The sequence below is a fragment of the Oncorhynchus gorbuscha genome, linkage group LG04 (genome assembly GCF_021184085.1).
Source record: "Oncorhynchus gorbuscha isolate QuinsamMale2020 ecotype Even-year linkage group LG04, OgorEven_v1.0, whole genome shotgun sequence".
NCBI lineage: Eukaryota > Metazoa > Chordata > Actinopteri > Salmoniformes > Salmonidae > Oncorhynchus > Oncorhynchus gorbuscha.
Window position 1 is genome coordinate 31,027,450 of NC_060176.1, and position 24,054 is coordinate 31,051,503.

Here is a 24,054-nt window from a genome sequence, read left to right on the forward strand (position 1 = left end):
GAGAATCGAATATGTCTCTAAACACTTCTACATTACTGTGGATGCTGCCATGATTATGGGTAGTCCTGAATGACTTGTGAATAATGATGAGTGAGAAAGTCAGATACACAAATATCATACCCCCAATGATATTTGTGATTTTTTTTCTCTAAAATACTAAAGATATTTTAGGATCATTTTTCCAAGAACATTTTATAACAAATGAACAATTTTGAGTAAGTCTGGAGAATATACAGTAGTATCAAAGGATAACCACACACTTTGGTGAATGTAGATGCTTCTGAAGCTGAGGAAAACGAGTTTCCATGTGGGAAAAGTCAGACTTTTGTGTAATGGCAATTAAATACTAAAGAATTTACAGTGCATTCAGAAATAATTCACACCCCTAGACTTTTTCCACATTTTGTTGTGTTACAGCCTGAATTTAAAATGTAAACCTTTCAATTTTTTGGTCCCTGGTCTACACACCACACCTCAAAATGTCAATGTGAAATTGTTTTTTAAATTATTTTTTACAAATTAATAAAAAATGAAAAGTTAACATGTCTTGAGTCAATAAGTATTCAACCCCTTTGTTATGGCAAGCCTAAATAAGTCCAAGAGTAACAATATGGTTACCAAGTCAAATAATAAGTTACATTGAGTCACTCTGTCTGCAATAATAGTGTTTTCATAATTTTTGAATGACTACCTCATCTCTGTACCCCACACATACAATTATCTATAAGGTCCCTCAGTCGAGCAGTGAATTTCAAACACAGATTCAACCAAAGACCAGTGAGGTTTTCCAATGCCTTGCAAAGAAAGGCACCTGTTGGTAGATGGGTAAAAATGCAAAAGCAGACATTGAATATCCCTTTGAGCATGGTGAAGTTATTAATTACACTTTGGATGGTGTATCAATACACCCAATCACCACAAAGATACAGGCGTCCTTCCTAAGTCAGTTGTCGGAGAGGAAGGAAATCACTCAGGGAGTTGAATGGCTGTGAGAGGAGAAAACTGAGGATGAATAAACAACATTGTAGCGATGGAGTAGACATACTTGGTATTCACATCAAGAAATATAAATGAACTTAACAACATTAATTTTGAATAGAAAGTTAGCAAAAATAGATAAGATTCTTCAGCCATGGAGGTAAATACTTGTCTATTTATGGAAAAATCCCATTGATTAATAGCTCTTTGGTCCTATCACAGTATACTTACTTACTAATGGCACTGCCTACTGCAGATGACTCGTTTTTTAATCATATGAGCAAAAAATATTTTATTTTATTTGGAATGCTAAGCCAGACAAAATTAAACGTGCCTATTTATATAATCAATATGAGTTTCGCTGGCTAAAAGTATTAAATATGAAAGCTTTAAACCTCTCACTAAATGCATCAATCATACATACATTATACTTAAACCAAAAATGGTTCTCCAGTAGATTATTAAGATTATTATTTTGTTCAAAAATGGCCTTTTTGCCTTTATACAGATTGCAACTTCTCATTTCCGACTAATTGAAAATGGAATTGTCACGATCGTCGTATGAGTGAGACCAAGGCGCAGCGTGGTATACGTACATTCTCTTTATTAAAAGAATGAACACCGAACAAACCAACAAAAATAACAAACGGAATGTGAAGCTATACAATATAGTGCTGACAGTGAACTACACATAGTCAAGATCCCACACCAGAAAGTGTGAAAAAGGACTACCTAAATATGATCCCCAATCAGAGACAACGATAAACAGCTGTCTCTGATTGGGAAACATATCAGGCCAACATAGATATACAAAAAACCCTAGACATACAAAAAACCCTAGAAATACAAAATACTAGAGTACCCACCCTAGTCACACCCTGACCCAACCAAAATATAAACAAAAAACAGAGATATCTAAGGTCAGGGCATGACAGAAATTTTGTTTAAAGTATCGCCCTTTCTTAAACAAGCCATACAAAGCTGGTTACAATCCTCCAGAAGAGATAGAACAAATATTACAACAAGTTATGGTTAAATTGAAATATACTGATTAACCTGTTACTCCTACCCCCTACTTTTTCGAACATTCTGTTAAAAATCGCGCAACATTTCAGCGCCCTGCTGCTCATGCCAGGAATATAGTATATGCATATGATTAGTATGTGTGGATAGAAAACACTCAGACGTTTATAAAACTGGTTAAATCACGGCTGTGACCATAACAGAACGTGCGTTTCATCAAAAAGCGCAGGAAAATCTGATCACTGAAAATGGAAATATATATCCATCCGCCACTTCAACCCATTGATAAAGGCGAACCACAATAAATGGGGCTGAGGTTGCAATACCTACAGCTTCCACACGATGTCAACAGTCTTGTCATTTGCCTAGGCTTTGTTTCTTGGTCAAACAAAGAAGAGACAAGCCATTTCTTCCGGTCTCCGACCGGATATTTTGGTTGAGATTTACCCGGACATTGTTTCCAGACGGACAGCTCAAGAATATACATCGCCTCGTGATTAATTTGGTCGCTTATTAAAATGTACTAATCCTAAAGTTGCATTACAAAAGTATTTCGAAGTGTTTTGTGAAAGTTTATCGTCTACTTTTTTAATTTAAAAAAATGACGTTACTTTATAAGACGCTATTTTTTTCCATTTATCACACAGTCTTCATAGATCAATATCTAGGCTATATATGGACCGATTTAATTGAAAAAAGACCCAATAGTGATTATGGGACATCTAGGAGTGCCAACAAAGAAGAAGGTAATGAATGTTGAAAGACCCAATAGTGATTATGGGACATCTAGGAGTGCCAACAAAGAAGAAGGTAATGAATGTTTTATATTTTATTTGTGCGGTTTGTGTAGCGACGACTATGATAATTATTTTGTTTACGTCCCCTGCGGGTCTTTTGGGGTGTTACATGCTATCAAATAATAGCTTCTCATGCTTTCGCCGAAAGGCATTTCAAAAATCTGACTTGTTGCCTGGATTCACAACGAGTGTAGCTTTAATTCAATACCCTGCATGTGTATTTTAATGAACGTTTGAGTTTTAACTAGTACTATTAGCATTTAGCGTAGCGCATTTGCATTTCCAGATGTCTAGATGGGACGCCTGCGTGTCAGGTAGGAGCAAGAGGTTAATAAAAAACAAATGTTTAAAAATAGTATTATATTTGTTAATGATCAGTCAGGATGTGGCCCAGAAGTTAATTGACAGCATGCCAGGGCAGATTGCAGAGGTCTTGAAAAAGAAGGGTCAACACTGCAAATATTGACTCTTTGCATCAACTTCATGTAATTGTCAATAAAAGCCTTTGACACTTATCAAATGATTGTAATTATACTTCAGTATTCCATAGTAACATCTGACAAAAATATCTAAAGACACTGAAGCAGCAAACTTTGTGTCATTCTCAAACTTTTGGCCACGACTGTATATGTAACTGTTACGATTAACTAGGAGTGGTGGGTGGAATTAGGCGCAGAGAGCAGGGTTCAGTAGATTGTCAAATGTATTCTCCGGTGGAGCCAGGACCGGCTGGTAGCCCAGTACGCATTCGAATGGCGACATATTCATGGATGAATGCCGAAGTGAGTTCTGGGCCAACTCTGCCCACGGGACGTACCTCACCCATTCTCCTGGCCGGTCCTGGCAATACGACCTCAGAAACCTACCCACTTCCTGGTTTACTCTCTCCACCTGCCCATTACTTTCGGGGTGATAAGAGGTAAGGCTGACCGAGCTCCCCAAACGCTCCATAAACGCCTTCCAAACCCGGGACGTGAACTGGGGACCCCGATCGGATACACTGTGTAGGCGCAGGTTCAACCCTCAACGCCCGCTCGATGTCCGCGTCCACCTCCCATACCACCGGGGCCACCAGCCGAGAGGCTGGAAGGATGGGAGTGGGTTTGATGGACCGGTCCTCGGTGTCATAGAGACGGGACAGCGCGTCGGCCTTAGTGTTAAGGGAACCTGGTCTATAAGAGATCGTAAATCTAAAACGTGTAAAGAACATGGCCCACCTAACCTGATGTGGATTCAGTCTCTCGCTGCTCGAATATACTCCAGATTACGGTGGTCAGTCCAGATGAGGAAAGGGTGTTTAGCCCCCTCTAGCCAGTATCTCCACAACTTCAAGGCCTTTACCATAGCTAGTAACTCCCGGTCTCCCACATAATATAATAATAATATAATAATAATAATATATGCCATTTAGCAGACGCTTTTATCCAAAGCGACTTACAGTCATGTGTGCATACATTCTACGTATGGGGGGTCCCGGGGATCGAACCCACTACCTGGCGTTACAAGCGCCATGCTCTACCAACTGAGCTACAGAAGGACCGCCGGACCCAGCTTCTTAGAAAAGAAAGCGCAGGGACGGAGCTTCGGTGGCGTGCCCGAGCGCTGAGACAGCACGGCTCCAACCCCAGCCTCGGACGCATCCACCTCCACTATGAATGCTAACGAAGGGTCCGGATGCGCCAACACGGGAGCCCCAGTGAACAGCGCCTTCAACTGCTGACCACCGCAGACGCACCGGCCCCCCCTTCAGCAGTGAGGTAATGGGCGCCCCTACTTGGCCAAAACCCCGGATAAACCTCCAGTAGTAATTGGCAAACCCTAAAAACCGCTGCACCTCCTTTACCGTGGGCGGAGTCGGCCAATTATGCACGGCGTTAACGCGGTCACACTCCATCACCGAGCTGGAAATGCGATAACCCAGGAAGGAAACGGCTGGTTTGGAGAACACACATTTCTCAGCCTTGACGTATAGGTCATGCTCCAGCAGTCGCCCAAGAACCTTGCGCACCAGGGAGACATGCGTGGCGCGTGTGGCAGAATAAATCAAGATGTCATCAATATAGACTACCAAACCCTGCCCGTGCATGTCCCTGAGGATCTCATCTACAAAGGATTGGAAGACGGCTGGAGCATTCTTCAAACCATACGGCATGACAAGGTACTCATAGTGGCCTGAAGTGGTACTAAACGCTGTTTTCCACTCGTCTCCTCCCCGAATACGGACCAGATTATATAACGTTCCTGAGGTCCAGTTTTGTGAAGAAACGCACTCCGTGGAATGATTCCACCGCCGTAGCGATGAGAGGTAGCGGATAACTAAAAACCCACTGTGATCGAATTGAGACCTCGATAATCAATGCACGGACGCAGACCTCCCTCCTTTTTCCTCACAAAAAAGAAATGAGGAGACGGGTGACATGGAGGGCCGAATGTACCCCTGTCTCAGATCTTCCGTGACATATGTCTCCATAGCCAACGTCTCATTTAACATTTACATTTAAGTCATTTAGCATTTATCCAGAGCGACTTACAAATTGGTGCGTACACCTTATGACATCCAGTGGAGCAGCCACTTTACAATAGTGCATCTAAATCTGTTAAGGGGGGGGGTGAGAAGGATTACTTTATCCTATCCTAGGTATTCCTTAAAGAGGTGGGGTTTCAGGTGTCTCCGGAAGGTGGTGATTGACTCCACTGTCCTGGCGTCGTGAGGGTGTTTGTTCCACCATTGGAGGGCCAGAGCAGCGAACAGTGGTAATTTGTCTCTTCCTGTGACAGTGGGTACACGTGACTCCGGGGAAGTGCAGCTTCTTCTGGAGGTTTATCACGCAATCCCACCATCGATGAGGTGGTAATTTGGCCATATTCTGGGGGAATGCACACGGTGGAAACCTGGTCTGGACTCTCCACCGTTGTGGCACCGATGGAAACTCCTATACACCTATCCGAACACTCGTCTAACCACCCCTGAAGAGCCCCCTGTTTCCAGGAAATGAGGGGATTGTGAATAGCCAGCCAGGGAACCCCCAACACCACTGGAAACCCAGGTGAATCAATAAGGTAGAAACAGATCTTCTCCCTATGATTCCCCTGCGTTACCATGTCCAGCGGAATCGTGGCCTCCCTGACCAGCCCTGACCCTAACGGTCGGCTATCTAAGGAGTGCACGGGGACAGGTGGGTCTATCTGCACTAACGGAATACCCCATTTACGGGCGAGTCTGCGGTCCATAAAACTCCCAGCTGCGCCTGAATCGACTAGCGCCTTATGCTGAAGAGAGGGAAAAAATGCAGGAAAAAAAAAAACATGTGACCAATAGGGAGCTCTGGGTGAGTTTGGTGCTTACTCACCTGGGGTGGCCGAGAAGTGTTCCTCCGGCCACAATAGGACCAGGAGGAGCCTCCTCCTCTGGTCTCCCTAGATGCAGCTCCTCCCAACTCCATCGGAGTTGTCCAATCGAATCGACAGTTGTGTCCCGACAAGCTAGCTCCCGGCGGACGTCCTCCCGGAGACTGCACCGGTAATGGTCCATCAGGGCCCTGTCATTCCACCCAGCACCAGCAGCTAGGGTCCTGAACTCCAACACGAAGTCCTGCGCACTCCTCCTCTCCTGTCTGAGGTGGTGAACTCCAGGTAGTTGTCCCGAGCCGAGTCTGGGCTGTTCCAGACAGCGTTGGCCCAGTCCAGGGCCCTACCCGTTAAACAGGAGACGAGGAGGCTCACACTCTCCTCACCCGAGGGAGCCGGACGCACGGTAGCCAGGTAGAGCTCGAGCTGGAGCAAAAATCCCTGGCACCCAGTCGCCGCTCCATCGTACTCCCTCGGGGGGGAGAGAAGCAATGAGCTGGACCCAGAGGACGACGTAAGTGGAGTAGGTGGCGTCGTCTGTGGGGGAGCTGGGGTAGACGTCGGTAGACCACTCCTCTCCCATCGTTCCATCCTCTCCATCATCTGGTCCATTGCTGTACCGATCCGATGGAGGACAGCTGTGTGGTGATGAACGCGCTCCTACATAGTTGGGAGAGGGGTGGTCGCTGCTCCTGCTGACTCCATTTAGGTGGGTGCGGGCTTCTGTTATGATTAACTAGGAGTGGTGGGTGGAATCAGGCGCAGAGAGCAGGGTTCAGTAGATTGTCAAATTTATTCTCCGGCGCATCAAAACGCTCACGCCAACACACAGTGCGCATACAATTTACCAGCCCAAACAACAGGACCAAAATAGTCCGGACAATACAACACGAAAAAAACACCATACAACAGAGTAACAAAAAACAAGCCCGCACAAATACCCAGCGGGCCTAGTGCCCTTAAATAGCCTACAAACAAACACTAACTCAAAACAGGTGTACCCAATTACCCAATAAACAGAAACAAACGGAAAGGGAATCGATAATAGGCCGGCGACGACGACCGCCGAGCATCGCCCGAACAGGAAGAGGCACCATCTTCGGCGAGATTCATGACAGTAACAAACAAGCTGTAAATAATGAAGATATTTGTCCTCCGAAGACGGGCGGACAGGAAGGGGGGTGGTGGAGGGGTTAATAAATAAATAAATAATACATTTAAAATAAACATTGTAGTTACTCCACAATACTTAACCTAAATAACAGAGTGAAAAAAAGACTGTACAGAATAAAAATATTCCAAAACATGCATTGTGTTTGCAAAAAGGTACTAAAGGAATACTGCTAAAAATGTGGCAAAGCAATTAACGTTTTGTCCTGAATAAAAAGTGTTATGTTTGAGGTAAATCAAAAACAACACATTCATCCCATTTCTTTTCATCCTGTAAAACTACCCAGTATTTGCAGATGTAAAGCATACCCATACCTTCATACAGCCACCATCACGCTTGAAAATAAGGAGCTAGTTACTCAGTGATGTGTTTTGTTGGATTTGCCCCAAACATAAGGCTTTTCATTTAGGCCAAAAGGTGTATTCACTACAATGTTGTTCATCAATTCTCAGTTTTCTCCCATCACAGCCATTAACCTCTGTAGTTGCATTGAAGTCACCAATGGCCTAAGGGTAAAACCCCTGAGCAGTTTCATTCCTGTCCTGCAGCTCAGTTGAGAAGGACGACCATCTTTGATGTGTCTGGGTGATTTAATGCATAATCCACAGCACAATTATTAATTTGACCATGCTTAAAGATATATTAATGTCTGATTAGTTGTAGTTATACATCTATCCATCACTGGCCTTTATGAGGCTTTCTAGACCTGTTCCTGTCTCTGTGTTTGTTGTACCAGATAGGGCTGTTTCGGTTTTCTCCCATTTCTTGTTTTGTAGATTGTTCATTGTTCATCTTTATTAAAGATGTTTACAAGTAACCACGCTGCGTTTTGGTCCTCCTCTCTTTTCCCAGAAGAAAACCGTTACATTGACCAACAATAAACGGTAATAAATTATGCACGGGTGAAAACAGCATCCGTCGAAAACCAGCCATAACGTTTCGAATGAGCATAGAAACAATCGCGCACAAAAACCTTGGGGAAATAGAGGGTTAAATACATGAACATGTAATTAGGGAATGAAACCCGATGTGTAGTAAACAAAGACAAAACAAATGGTAAATGAAAGGTGTATCAGCGATGGCTAGAAGACAGGTGATGTCGACCGCCGAACGCCACCCGAACAAGGAGAGGGACCGACATCGGCGGTAGTCGTGACACATGCTCATGAAAATATTGTCCTCCCTCAAATATTGTCCTCCCTCATCTTAAACGGCACTGACCAACACTGGGTACAGAGGCTCAGTGAGGCAGAGTAAACGGTTCAAACTCAGATGTAATTTCATTATTGACCAACATAAATGGTTACAAATTAGAAACTTAACCTTTGTTATTTTAAGTTATATTTTATCTTAAACTGAGTCTTTCAGACCCCAACCTGTCCTCTCCCTCGAATGGGAGCAGCAGCAGCCTAATCAACTCTTTGGGCTGACTGTCCAGCCAATCAAATCAAATTGTATTGGTCACATACAAGTGTAGCGAAATGCTTGTGCTTCTAGTTCAGACAGTGCAGCAATATCTAACAAGTAATATGTAACAATTTCACAACAAATAACTAATACACACAAATCTAAGTAAAGGATGGGAATAAGAATATATAAATACATGGATGAGCAATTTAGAGCGGCATAGGCTAAGAAGCAATAGATATTATAGAAAAGAATAAAGTATATATGAGATGAGTAATGCAGGATATGTAAACATTATTAAATTGACTAAAGTGGCCAATGATTTCAAGTCTACAAGTAGACAGCAGCCTCTCTATGCTAGTGATGCCTGTAACAGTCTGATGGCCTTGAGATAGAAGCTGTTTTTCAGTCTCTCGGTCACAGGTTTGATCCACCTGTACTGACCTCGCCTTCTGGGTGTTAGCGGGGTGAAAAGACCAGTGGCTAGGGTAGTTGTTGTCTTTGATTATCTTTTTGGCCTGCCTGTGACATTGGGTAATGTAGGTGACCTGGAGGGCATGTAGTTTGCTCCCGGTGATGCGTTGTGCAGACCGCACCACCCTCTGAAGAGCCCAGTCGTTATGGGTGGTGCAGTTGCCGTACCAGGTGGTGATACATCTTTAGTAGTTTGTGAGGGTTTTAGGTGACAAGCCAAATGCTTCAGCCTCCTGAGGTTGAGGAGATGCTTGATGATTGAGTTGGAGGCATGCATGGCCACGCAGTCATGGATGAACAGGGAGTACAGGAGGGGCTGAGCACACACCCTTGTGGGGCCCCAGTGTTGAGGATCAGCAGAGTGGAGATGTTGTTTCCTACCTTCACCACCTGGGGGCGGCCAATCAGGAAGTCCAGGACACAATTTCACAGGGCGGGGTTCAGACCCAGGGCCTCAAGCTTAAAGATGAGCTTGGAGGGTACTATGGTGTTGAATGCTGAGCTATAGTCAATGAACAGCATTCTTACATAGGTACTCCTCTTGTCCAGATGGGATAGGGCAGTTTGCAGTGTGGTGGCAATTGCATCGTCTGTGGACCTATTGGGTCGGTAAGCAAATTGAAGTGGGTCGAGGGTGACAGGTAGGTTGGAGGTGATATGATCCTTGACGAGTCTCTCAAAGCACTTCATGATGACAGAAGTGAGTACTACGGGACGATAGTCATTTAGATCAGTTACCTTTGCATGTTTGTGTACAGGAACAATTGTGGCCATCTTGAAGCATGTGGGGAAAGAAGACGGGATAGGGAGATATTGAATATGTCCGTAAATGCACCAGCCAGCTGGTCTGCGTATGCTCTGAGGACGCGGTTAGGGAAGCCTTCTGGGCCGGCAGCCTTGCGAGGGTTAACACATTTAAATTTCTTACTCACGTCGGCCAAAGAAGGAGAGCCCACAGTCCTTGGTAGCTGGCTGTGTTGGTGGCAGTGTGTTATCCTCAAAGCGGGCAATGAACGTGTTTAGCTTGTCTGGAAGCAAGAAGTCGGTGTCTGCGGCGTGGCTGGTTTTCATTTTGTAGTCCGTAGTCACACACTTGATTGACTACCCTTAGCTTGGCTCCATTAGCCTCCCAACAGAAAAGGTGCCCGGAGAGGTGCTGGAAGGGCGCGGCAGGAGGGCTTGCCTCCTCCAGCGCCACAGTCATTTCCGGCTGTTGTGCCTGGCCTTAACATATCAGCTAACTACATCATATCAAATCGAATGTCACATGTGCCGAATACAACAGGTGTAGAACTTACAATGAAATGCTTAATTACACGCCATTAACCAACAATGCAGTTTTTGGAAAAACACCTAAAAAGAGAAGAAATAAAAGTAACAAATAATTAAAGAGCAACAGTAAAATAACAATAGAGAGGCTATATACAGGGTGTACCGGTACAGAGTCAATGTGCGGGGGCACCAGTTAGTCGAGGTAATTGAGGTAATATGTACATGTAGATAGAGTTATTATAGTGACTATACATAGATAATAGAGAGTAGCATTAGCGTAAGGGGGCAGTGCAAATAGTTTGGGTAGCCATTTGATTAGATGTTCTTATGTTTTGGGGGTAGAAGCTGTTTAGAAGCCTCTTCGACCTAGACTTGGCGCTCCAGTACCGCCTGCCGTGCGGTACCAGAGAGAACAGTCTATGACTAGGGTGGCTGTAGTCATTGACATTTTATAGGGCTTTCCTCTGACACCGCCTGGTATAGAGTATAAAAAGGTTGGCTGGTCTTTTTTACCAAGCTCTACTACACAAACTTCCAACTTACCTAAAGTCACTGTTATATTAAAAAACATCAGATAACAAACCCGTTCATAAGGTTAGTTAACTCTTGAGGTTCCTCGGTTTTCCACCAAATTCACTTTTAGTTTTAAAGCATGTCATTGCTGGAGCCAACTACAAAATTCATTACAATTCAATGTTCTGGTGCCGTTCTGGACATTTTAAATATTGATTGGGGACCTTCTTACTGAGCTATGCAATTATTTTTGAGGAATATCTGTGTTGTGCTGTATTTTATTTGTTTTATATTGTATTACATTGTTTTGTTTGTCTGATGAAGTTGTATATGGAGGGCTCCCTTGTGAAAGAGATGAACATCTAACCCTATTACAGGGGCTGAGTAACTGGCTTACTAGTGCTCTTCCATGCCGTCCCTAGGAGGGGCGAAGATCTTTGTGGGCTATACTCGGCCTTGTCTCAGGATGGTAAGATAGTGGATGAAGATATCCCTCTAGTGGTGTGGGGGCTGTGCTTTGGCAAAGTGGGGGTTATATCCTGCCTGTTTTGCCCTGTCCGGACCACAGTGTCTCCCGACCCCTCCTGTCTCAGCCTCCAGTATTTATGCTGCAGTAGTTTGTGTCGGGGGGCTAGCGTCAGTCTGTTATATCTGGAGAATTTCTCCTGTCCTATTCGGTGTCCTGTGTGAATTTAAGTTTTTAATGAAATGAGAATGTTTCATTATAGAAACACAAAAAGTCCCTCCCTCCCTCCCAGTGTATGCTGAGGGTTTTTTGGAGTTTGAGTGTTTTGGTGTGGAGGGCTCTGTCCTAACTCTAGCTCTGTCCTAACAATACTGTGTCTTTATTCTGTCCTTGGTCTTTTCTTTCAATTGTATTTTCTATGGTGGAGGGTTAATGCACTATTTGTTTTAGCGGTATCCAGAGGTTTTTTCAAAGTTGTGGTGTGGTGTGCACAATGGCTTCTCAGCATAGCGCGGAGGAGACGCTGTCGATACGGCATGGATTCAGGTGTGTTCCTGAGAATGGAGTAAAAGTGGAGGAGGTTCTGCTTACAGTCGGTGAACAGGTAGGAGCTGCATTTATACATTCTGCTTCTAGAATGAACAAAGCTGTGGTTGTGTTCATGAAAAGAGCAAATTAGTGATTACTCATCAACTGCCTTGTATGGCTTTTTCTGCCTCGCTGCCATCTAAACCCTTCCGTCTGCATCCAGAACAACACTGCATATTTGTAAGGGGTGAGTTGGTGCCAATTTCACCTCTTTCGACCCCTTTAACAAGGGTAGTAGTTGCACATTGGCCCCCGTTTATTACGGATGATCAAATCAGGAAAGAGCTGAGTCGTTTGGTAAGTTTGCTATTGGGTTTTGTGTATTGTCGGCAGGTTTTCAGGCAGATGCCGTTAAGCACGTTGTTTCGTTCCGGAGGCAAGTGTTTATGTTTTGAATAACACTGAGCAACAGCTAAATGTGCATTTTAAAATTAGGCATGGGGAGTGGCTCTATGCAGGGTTTGCCATCACAGATAGTCTACGGTGCTTTGGGTGTGGGGATTTGGGGCATAAGAGTTTTGCTTGCCCACATAAAGGCCGTAGACAAGGTGAGGGCACAAGCACCAGTGGGAGAAATCAAGGTCAAGGTACAGGGGCAATGAGATGCAGACAGCAGAAGCTGGGCCTAGTCATGCCAGATATGGTGGTGTAGCTGAGGCTGGGTCTAGTCAGGCTAGAGATGGTGGTGTAGCGGAGGCTGGGTCCATTCATGCTATGGATGGTGGTATAGCGGAGGCTGGGCCTAGTCATGTTATGGAGGGTGGTGTAGATGAGGCTGGGTCTTGTCAGGTTAGGCTGTTGGATGAGGAGAGTATAGTGGGGAAGTGTAAGAGACTAGGGGGGGTGTCAAGTGGTAAAGGAAAAAGTGAGAGAAGAAAGGAGGTTGGAGGGGAGAGGCTGGTGTGGTCAAAGACACCATGGAACCTTTGCTTGGTGCTGGGGGGGAGGCCCTGACCAGAGAGGAAGGGCAGGTGGTCAGGATGGGAGATTGAGATGAGGAGGAAAGTGAGTCTGAGGAAAAGTATGATGAGGTTTTTTGTTCAGACTCCTCTTCAATGGGTCCGGAGCTGGCAGCCAGTCAAGCAGAGGGGTCAAATTACACATTGAGGGAACTGACAAGGTTCCTGAATGAGACCAAGGGGAAAAACATTTGTAAGATCATTACAACATGCTATGAAAAATGAGGGGCATGGTGTCCTCTCACCCAGGAAATTGTTTAGTTTGAGTAAGTGGGTCACAACAGTGCGTAAGGGTCTACCTTCAGACACTGTTTAGATGTGTATTTCCTTTCTGGCACTGGGGCTTTTTGAGCTTTGCTATTGCTCTTTCTTTGCTGGCTTTTCTCCCACTTCTTATGGAGACTCTTCAGGTAGGACTGCTCAGAATAAATGGTGCCAGATATGCGGGAAAGAGGAGTGTGTTGGGTGAATATGTAAAACAAAAAAAAGTACAGGTGTTGTTTCTGCAGGAGACGCATAGTGATATGGTGAATGAAGTTGATTGGGGGCTCTCGTGGAAAGGGGCAAGTATGTTGAGCCATGGGACAAATTTTAGTGCAGGGGTGGCAGTCTTTTTTGTACCGGGTCTGTCTGTAAAAATGTGCTTCTCAAAGGAGGTGTAGGTGTAGGTTGCTTGTTTTAAAAGCAGAAATTAACAACACGGGTTGTCTTTATAAATGTGTATGCGCCTAACACAGGGAGAGAGAGGGGGGGTTGTATTTGGGTGTCTTAGACAGGAACTCTCACATGTAGCACCTGAGGAGATGCTGGTGGTCGGCGGGGACTGGAACTGTACAATGGATTTGACGAAAGACCCTGCCTCACACAGGAAGCGGCGCAGGTCCTAATCCAGGCACTTGTCATCTCCCGTCTGGATTACTGCAACTCGCTGTTGGCTGGGCTCCCTGCCTGTGCCATTAAACCCCTACAACTCATCCAGAACGCCGCAGCCCGTCTAGTGTTCAACCTTCCCAAGTTCTCTCACGTCACCCCGCTCCTCCGCTCTCTCCACTGGCTTCCAGTTGAAGCTCGCATCCGCTACAAGACCATGGTGCTTGCCTACGGAGCTGTGAGGGGAACGGCACCTCAGTACCTCCAGGCTCTGATCAGGCCCTACACCCAAATAAGGGCACTGCGTTCATCCACCTCTGGCCTGCTCGCCTCCCTATCACTGAGGAAGTACAGTTCCCGCTCAGCTCAGTCAAAACTGTTCGCTGCTCTGGCTCCCCAATGGTGGAACAAACTCCCTCATGACGCCAGGACAGTGGAGTCAATCACCACCTTCCGGAGACACCTGAAACCCCACCTCTTTAAGGAATACCTAGGATAGGATAAAGTAATCCTTCTCACCCCCTCCCCCCCCTTAAAATATTTAGATGCACTATTGTAAAGTGGTTGTTCCACTGGATGTCATAAGGTGAATGCACCAATTTGTAAGTCACTCTGGATAAGAGCGTCTGCTAAATGACTTAAATGTAAATGTAAATGAAAGACAGAAATGGGGAAGAGCCTCATTCAGTGGGTGTGTTAAGGGACATCATTAATCAGTTTGACCTAGTGGATGTTTGGAAAACTAAACACCCCAGCACGAGACAGTATACATGGGTGAAGGTTTTTGAGGCTAGGGTGAGTGCAGCCTAACATGATAGTTTTTACCATTAACCCGGTGGGGTTTTCAGATCACCACATAACCATGGCTCAGCTGGCGATTTCACCAGGGCCCCGGTAGGCATCCTATTGGAAGTTTAATGTAAAGCTCTTACAAGATGCCACTTTTTGCTCAGGTTTCCAGACCTTTTGGGGAAGGTGGGGGCAGAAAAGTGAGCAGTATGAGTCTCTGAGCCAATGGTGGGATGTGGGAAAAGTCCAAATTTGGCTTTTCTGTCAACAGTCATCCTCAGAGGCTAGGAGAGTATTGAGGGAACTAGAGCATTTTATTAGTGAGATGGAGGTAGAGATGGTGGGGAAAGGCAATGTAGGCCTCCAGGCTAATTTAGCTAAATTACATAGGGACCTGGGTAGTTTTTTCCAGGTTAAAACAAAGGGAGCACTTGTAAGAGCTACGTTCTCCATGCTCAAGGAGGTGGATGCTCCCAGCTCCTCCTCCTTTTGTTTGAAAAGACAGAGCTATGAAGCCAAGTGTATGCATTGTCTATCTGGTCAGTTATATACACTAGCCATTGAGCCTTTTTTTGGGACTGCTATGCAGGAGACTGCAGGGAGTGCAGGGAGTGTGCTGGACAGGCATAGCAGTGTCAGTGTCATATGCAGATGACGTTTCTGTGATGGTCAGGGATGGTCAGGGTATGCAGGCATGAGAAACCAGTCTGAAGGTGTACGAGGGAACTTCATCAGCTAAGGTAAACTGGGGCAAGAGTAACGCTCTGTTATGTGGGGCATGGGGGGATAAAGCCCCTCCTCTGCTTCCAGGGGGTTTGCAGTGGGCTTGTGAAGGGCTTAAAGTGTTGGGGGTGTAGCTGGGTTCGGAGAGGTGGGTCAGGTAGAACTGGGAGGGGCTGTCACAGGCATTGGTGTCAAGACTGGCTAGGTGGAGGTGGCTCCTGTCCCAAGTGTCATGTAGAGGGAGGGTGATGATAATCATCAGCACCCTCCCTCTACAATCAACCTCTACAAGCCTCTATAATCATCCACAAAGGAGGACAATTCCTGATAGGAACTGGAGAACAGGATGGCTTCTTTCCGGCTAAAGGCAGTGCAGAGACTGCTGTACCATACTGATGTCGGCTGGAGGGAACCTGCATATGCAATGCTGAGGAGATCTGACGGATTAGGGTTGGACCGGCAGCTGTACCTCATGAAGCTGGAGAGGCTGAGTACAGCAGGTCTCTCAGATTTTTACTCTGCAGTGCTGAGGGCCTGGCAACTGCTAAGGCCCACATGAAAAGGGGGTGTGGAGCCTGAGCTGTGGGTGTGGGAGGAGCCTTTTTTCCACAACCCAGTCATACCTTTGAGATCATTTCAGTCAGCCACCCTGCAGAGGCAACTGATGTCAGCGGGTTTAGAAAGGCTGTGTGACCTGCGACTGCTGGGAGAGGAGGGGTGGAAAACCCCAGAAGTCATGGCACAACAAACAGGAATAACATCTCTTAGGCTGCTGGAGAGATTCCTGGACTATCCTACCGATCCTTGACTTTGGCGATGTAATTTACAAAATAGCCTCGAACACTCTACTCAGCAAATTGGATGCAGTCCATCACAGTGCCATCCGTTTTGTCAGCAAAGCCCCATACACTACCCACCACTGCGACCTGTATGCTCTCGTTGGCTGGCCCTCGCTTCATATCCGTCACCAAACCACTGGCTCCAGGTCATCTATAACTGGTTGCTAGGTAAAGCCCTGCCTTATCTCAGCTCACTGGTCACCATAGCATCACCCACCCGCAGCACACACTCCAGGAGGTATATTTCACTGGTCACCCCCAAAGCCAATTCCTCCTTCGGCCGCCTTTCTTTCCAGTTCTCTGCTGACTGGAACGAACTGCAAAAATCACTGAAGCTGGAGACTCATATCTCCCTCCCTAACTAGCTTTAAGCACCAGCTGTCAGAGCAGCTCACAGATCACTGCACCTGTACATAGCCAATCTGTAAATAGCCCATCCAACTACCTCATCAACATATTGTTAATTTGCCATACTGTAATAATTTCCCCACTATGGCCTATTTGTTGTTTGGGTCACACTGCTTTGCTTTATCTTGGCCAGGTCACAGTTGTAAATGACAACTTGTTCTCAACTAGCCTACCTGGTTAAATAAAGGTTTAAAAAAAGAAGCCTGGTTCCTCTCTAGGTTTCTTCCTAGGTTCTTGCCTTTTTAGGGAGTTTTTCTAAAATAATTAGTATTCAACTTTATATTTATAGTTTTTATAAATAGATAAGATTTAGCATTAGAAGAAAGGATCATTATTGAAATAATACATCTTCAAATAAATGGAACTGGAACACAAAAGTACTAAAAGCCCCAAATTAGGTAGGAATTAACATGGTAGAGATCAAAACACACCAAACAGAGGACATAGAAGGCACAGTGTGTGGGTATGTGCGAGTGTATTGTGATGGAAAATGGGGTGTCTGTTTCTGTGTTTGGAAAAGTGTGGAGTTAAGTGAGTGAAAAATAAAAATGGTTGTAAATGCCAGAGCCCATGTGTATCTGCGAGCAGAAGTTGTGACAGAGATATTTCAATTTTGTGCAGATACGGGATATAGTTTATTTATTTATTGTCCTATCATGATGGAACAGTTCCCAACCCTATACCCTAGACACCCACCTGAGCGACCTACACACCAAGGAGAACTGTAAGTAGCCTATACTGGGCTCCTGAGTGGTGCAGCGGTCTAAGGCACTACATCTCACTGCTAGAGGAGTCACTACAGACCCTGGTTTGATTCCAGGCTGTATCACAACCGGCCATGATTGGGATTCCTATAGAGCAGTGCACAATTGGCCCAGCTTCACCTGGGTTTGGCCGGGGTAGGCCGTCATTGTAAATAAGAATTTGTTCTGAACTGACTTGCCTACTTAAATAAAGATTAAATAAATAAAAACTAAAATATACAGCAGACAGAAAGAGAAATGCGGTCACAGACCCACTAATGCAGCACTGTGCTGCCCCTCAAGATTCTGAGCCTGTCTGGCAGGGTTGGTCTAACAATAGCAAAGCCCTCGGGTGGGTGAGCAAAATAATACAAGGAATTTCTCAAAGCTGCGAATGAATACCTTGATGACCTTATACCTAGTCGGTGGGAATTCCCCCACCCAGGAAGTGACAGTGCTGGCAAACACTAGCTGCAGTAAGTAACCCATTGGAAGGTGGTCACACTCGGACAATCAGAGAGGGGGCAAATCATTATGGCCCTGGTGTCACAAAATAATCAATAGGGCTGACTGCATAGAGATGCTTGGGAAAATGGTCACAATGGGGGACCAATGTGTCTGTGTGTTTCAGGGTAAGGGGGTGTATCTGAGCTCCATCAGCTAGGACTTGACATTGGTTAACCAAATCTCCCCATTCCTTCTCAATTTGACATGGCTTCTCAAACAGCTACAGTCTTCTTTTGAATTGGGCTCATGGATGGAACAACTGTTGAACATCTGAGCTTATGGTTGTTTCTGGGGGAATGGTGGGGAATGTGTGTGTGGTTTGGGACAATACAGGATAAATCACAATAATTATTTGCCAAAATAATGATTGCTTGCCACACAATTTAAAAATAATTACTGACTGCTGTTAGGGAAGTGCTCCCGCTGTGGGAACATCAATCAGCGGAAATTTCAAGTGCGCCACATATAGTTTTTGATAAAACTCAAACTTTCATTAAAATGCACATACAATGTACTGAATTTTTTTTATTTTTTATTATTTTACCTTTATTTTACTAGGCAAGTCAGTTAAGAACAAATTCTTATTTTCAATGACGGCCTAGGAACAGTGGGTTAACTGCCTGTTCAGGGGCAGAACGACAGATTTGTACCTTGTCAGCTCGGGGATTCGAACTTGCAACCTTTCGGTTACTAGTCCAACACTCTAACCACTAGGCTACCCTGCCGCTACACTCGTTGTGAATCTAGTTACCGAGTCAGATTTGTAAAATGCTTTTCGGCGAAAGCATGAGAAGCTATTATCTGATAGCATGTATCCCCCAAATACTGCACCGTCACCTAACGACAGATTTTGCGATAGCCGGGGGCTACTCAAAACGCAGAAATAAAATATAAAACATTCATTACCTTTGACGAGCTTCTTTCTTGGCACTCCTAGATGTCCCATAAACATCATTTTGGGTCTTTTTTCGATTAAATCGGTCCATATATAGCCTAGATATCGATCTATGAACACTGTGTGAACAACGGAAAAAAATAGCGTTTTAGAACGTAACGTCATTTTTTTTTAAATTAAAAAAGTCGACGAAAAACTTTCACAAAACACTTCGAAATACTTTTGTAATGCAACTTTAGGTATTAGTACACGTTAATAAGTGATACAATTGATCACGAGGCGATGTCAATTCTATAGGTGTCCTTCTTGAAATAATGTCCGGAGAAATCTCAACCAAAACATCCGGTCGGAGACCGGAGGGAATCGGTATAGAGAGAAATAGTCCTATAATTCCTATAATAACTACAACCTAAAACATCTTACCTGGGAATATTGAAGACTGCTGTTAAAAGGAACCACCAGCTTTCATATGTTCTCATGTTCTGAGCAAAGAACTTAAACGTAAGCTTTTTTACATGGCAAATATTGCACTTTAACTTTCTTATCCAACACTTTGTTTTTGTTGGATGGGGAGCGTCACTGCACAGCTATTTTCAGGTCTCTCCAGAGATGTTAGTTCGGGTTCATGTCCGGGCTCTGGCTGGGCCACTCAAGGACATTCAGAGACTTGTCCTGAAGCCACTCCTGCGTTGTCTTGGCTGTGTACTTAGGGTCATTGTCCTGTAGGACGGTGAACCTTAGCCCCAGTCTGAGGTCCTGAGCGCTCTGGAGCAGGTTTTACATCAAGCACAATGCAAGAGGCGTTTATCAGACACACTACAGTACCACTGCTGTTGCTCTACCCAACTCTGTCTCTGTCTCTCCCTTGCTCTCTCACTTTCTCCCAGGCTCTCTCTCTCTCATTATCTCTCTCTCTCCCAGAATGTCCTCATTTTTAAGACTTTAGAATTCTCTCTCTGTCTCTTTCTCTCTCTTCCAGAATATCCTCATTTTTAAGACCTGGATCGAATCCAGGCTGTATCACATCCGGCCGTGATTGAGAGTCCCATAAAGCGGTGCACAATTGGCCCAGCGTCATCTGGGTTTGGCCGGAGTAGGCCATCATTGTAAATAATAATTTGTTCTTAACTGACTTGCCTAGTTAAATAAATGTTAAATAAAATAAAAAAACTTTGCTCTGCTCATCTTTCCCTCAATCCTGACTAGTCTCCCAGACCCTGCAGCTGACAAATATCCTCACAGCATGATACTTCCTCCACCATGCCTCAGCATAGGGATGGTGCCAGGTTTCCTCCACATGTGACACTTGGCATTCAGGGCAACACGGAGTGTCTGGATACAGCCAATAGCCGTGGTGTACTGGCCATATACCACAAACCCCTGAGGTGCCTTATAGTTATTATGAACTTTATTTGTCACATGCGCTGAATACAACAAGTGTAGACCATACCGTGAAATGCTTACTTACAAGCCCTTAAAACCAACGTTGCAGTTAATTTTATTCACCAAATAAGCTAAAGTAAAAAAAGAATAAACAGTAACACAACATAACAATAACGAGGCCATATACAGGGGGTACTGATCCAGAGTCAGTGTGCAGGGATACATGTTATAGGTAATTTGTACATGTAGGTAGGGGTGAAGTGACCATGCATAGATAATAAACAGTGAGTAGCAGCAGTGTACAAAACAAATGGAGATGGGGGTGGGGGTCAATGTAATAGTCAGTTGGCCATTTGATGAATTGTTCAGCAGTCTTATGGCTTGGGGGTAGAAGCTGTTAAGGAGCCTTTTGGTACTAGACTTGGCGCTTCGGTACCTCTTACCGTGCAGTAGCAGAAAATACAGTCTATGACTTGTGTGACTGGAGTCTCTGACCATTTTATGGGATTTCCTCTGCCACCACCTTTTATATAGGTCCTGGATTGCAGGACGCTTGGCCCCAGTGATGTACTGCGCCGTACGCATTACCATCTGTAGCACCTTACGGTAAGATGCCGTAAAACGTCAGCCATCCTCTTCAGCGCCATTTTAAAAATAAATGTTTTGTCATACCCCTGATATACCACAGCTGTCAGCCAATCAGCATTCAAGCCTCGGAGTTCATAATTACAAATGAATTGTAGACTGCAAATTGATTGCAAAAAGCACAAACAGATATGTCTGACTAAAACATAATCATTTCAAACCTCTATTATGTGTGGGAATACTTTGGAAAATTCTTTTCAATGAAAATCACTTGGAGCTCATTTCCTGGTGTTTTATGTCCAACAATGAAATATATATATATATATATATATATATATTTAAATCTGACAACTTGGGGGGGGTGAGCTCACGCATGTGCACATGCGTCGTGCATGTGCATAAGTATGTAGATGTGACACAAATACAGAACCCTACAGTCTACAGCTTGCCTCTCTTACCCCATACTGTCTGCAGCCTGTCACCAGAGCAGCAATAGTCAAATAGTTTACAAATATTTACCTTGATGAGCTCACAGAGCTTATCAGTGGTGTCACTTCTCAGGGAAACTTGTGACACTTGCTGAATGCTCAAAGGGGATGTGGCAATGGGAGACAGTTGGAAATATCACAGCCTCTCAACATGCCCCTGTGTGTGTGTGAGTGAAAGGTAAAGGGGGATACCTAGTCAGTTGTAACTCTGAATGACTTCAACTAAAATGGGTCTTCCGCATTTAACCAGACCCCTCTGAATCAGAGAGGTGTGGGGGGCTGCCTTAATTTGACATCCACGTCTTCGGTGCCCAGTGAACAGTGGGTTAACTGCCTTGAGTATGTGTGTGTTTGTGTGTGTGTTGGAAGCTGTGGTGCTTGTGTGTATACATATGTGTGCGTGTGTGCGTGACCTACTGCATGTGCACAAGTGCATTAGTGTACGTGTGTAGGTGTTTGTGCATCCACCTGTGAGTTTCTACAGTGTTAGTTCACAGCAGTATCAGGGGTTTCACATCTGGTAACATCCTGCCAGCAAAGACGCCATTTTAGGCTAAAGGTGACATGAGTGATGCCAGTCATATAAGGTTCAAGCTGGTTCAGGCTGATGCTTCCATTACCTGACTTTCAGTCTGTATTACTGCTTGTACTTGTCGGTAGTATGGAGTGTACTTGTAGCACTAATGGAGATGGCTAGATTGTATGTTAACCAATAGGTGTGTGTGCATGCATACGCATACATGTGTTTACGCCTGTGTGTGTATTTTACCTGTTGCAGTCGACATGCAGCAATAGGTGTGTAGCGCTGATGGAAAGGGCTATCTTGTGCCACTGGCCATCGGCTAGTCGGTAGGGGAAGGACTCTGAGCGAGGCTTGCCTTTGTAGCGGTAGTGGTAGCGGATCTCCTCCCTCAGACCACTGCTCTCCAGCTCAAAGTAACTGCAACGGAGGAGAGGGCGAAGGTTACAGGCAGAGTTCAGAGATCACTGAAGCGCTTACAGCCCCTGAGAAATATGGAGAAGGATTTAGCTTGGGGTCACGAGGTTATGCAATGAGGGAATCTGGTGTGTTAATATTTAACATGCATACCCTACCCGTCAAAAGTTTTAAAACACCTTCTCATTAAAGGGTTTTTCTTTATTGTGTACGTTGACTATGAAATAACACATATGGAATGAGGAGTAACCAAAAAAGCGTTAAACAAATCGAAATATATTTTATATACAAGTGTCAGGGTTTACCAGAATTGGACCCAGAAGCAGACCAGGACAAGGTGAGTATAAAGATGGTGAATATTTATTAATCAATGAGAACGTGGAGGTAGATAGTTCCGGGTGGATGAGCGGGCAGCGGAGGTGGGTTGATGGGAGTGGATAGGCAGATCCAATGGATAACAACACACTGGCGACGAGCAAACAGGGATGGGGTATGGGTTCCGGGTGAATGGCTGTAGACAAAACAAACGGTGGTAAGTTAAAGGCAAGCAAGACGTACAAAACAATAAAACAAACTCTATAAACTGGAGGCTGGTTTGTGGGCACAACATACTGTTCATGGCTAACGATCCGGCAGGGAATGGATGTCAGGTCAGAGCTTTTGAAGGGGAGAGGTGATGATCAGGACAGATGTGCAGATTACTGATGGGATACAGGTGCGGGTGAACATGATCTCCCAACAAGCTAATTCGCCCGGCAACCAGACAGGGTGCGTTCCAGGACACCGGAAACACACTCCAGGACAGAAACACAGGCAAACACAGACTCACGAAGCGGGATTCGTGACAATGAGATTCTTCAAATAGTCACCCTTTGCCTTGATGACAGCTTTGCACACTCTTGGCATTCTCTCAACCAGCTTCATGAGGTAGTCACCTGGAATGCATTCAAGTACCTTCTTAAAAGTTCATTTATGGATTTTCTTTCCTTCTTAATGTGTTTCAGCCAATTAGTTTGGTTGTGACAAGGTAGGGGGGGTATACAGAAGGTAACCCTATTTGGTAGAAGACCAAGTCCATATTATGGCTAGAACAGCTCAAATAAGCAAAGATAAATGACAGTCCATCATTACTTCAAGACATGAAGGTCAGTCAATATGGAACATTTCAAGAACTTTGGAAGTTTTTGCAAGTGCAGTCGCTAAAACCATCAAGCACTATTATGAAACTGGCTCTCACGAGGACCGCCACAGGAAAGGAAGACCCAGAGTTACCTCTGCTGCAGAGTTCATAAGAATTACCAGCCTCAGAAATTGCAGTCCAAATAAATGCTTCACAGAGTTCAAGTAACACATCTCAACATCAACTGTTCAGAGGAGAATGTCTGAATCAGCCCATCATGGTTGAATATCTGCAAAGAAACCACTAATAGAAGGACACCAATAATAAGAAGAGACTTGCTTGGGCCAAGAAACACAAGCAATGGACATTAGACTGGTGGAAATCTGTCCTTTGGTCTGGAATCCAAATGGGAGATTATTGGTACCAACCGCCGTGTCTTTGTGAGACGCGGTGTGGGTGAACAGATGATCTCCGCATGTGTATTTCCCACCGTAAAGGATGGAGGAGGTGGTGTTGTGGTTAGGGTGTGCTTTTCTGGTGACACCGTCTAATTTATTTAGAATTCAAGGCACACTTAACCAGCATGGCCACCAAAGCATTCTGCAGCGATACGCGATCCCATCTGGTTTGAGCTAAGTGGGACTTTCATTTGTTTTTAAACAGGACAATGATCCAGCACACCTCCAGGCTGTGTAAATGGTATTTTACCAAGAAGGAGAGTGATGGAGTGCTGCATCAGATGACCTGGCCTCCACAATCCCCGACCTCAAC

At 44.8% G+C, this 24,054-nt stretch overlaps 1 protein-coding gene across 1 annotated transcript in view; it reads right to left on the reverse strand.

The window, feature by feature from the left end:
* Nucleotides 1-24,054, reverse strand: part of LOC124032968 (protein kinase C-binding protein NELL1-like) — a 434,369-nt gene that overhangs the window by 375,812 nt on the left and 34,503 nt on the right. Inside the window, exon 4 of the mRNA XM_046344912.1 lies at nt 21,996-22,166. Coding sequence (XP_046200868.1) covers nt 21,996-22,166 — 171 coding nt within the window. The remainder of the gene's footprint in view (nt 1-21,995; nt 22,167-24,054) is intronic.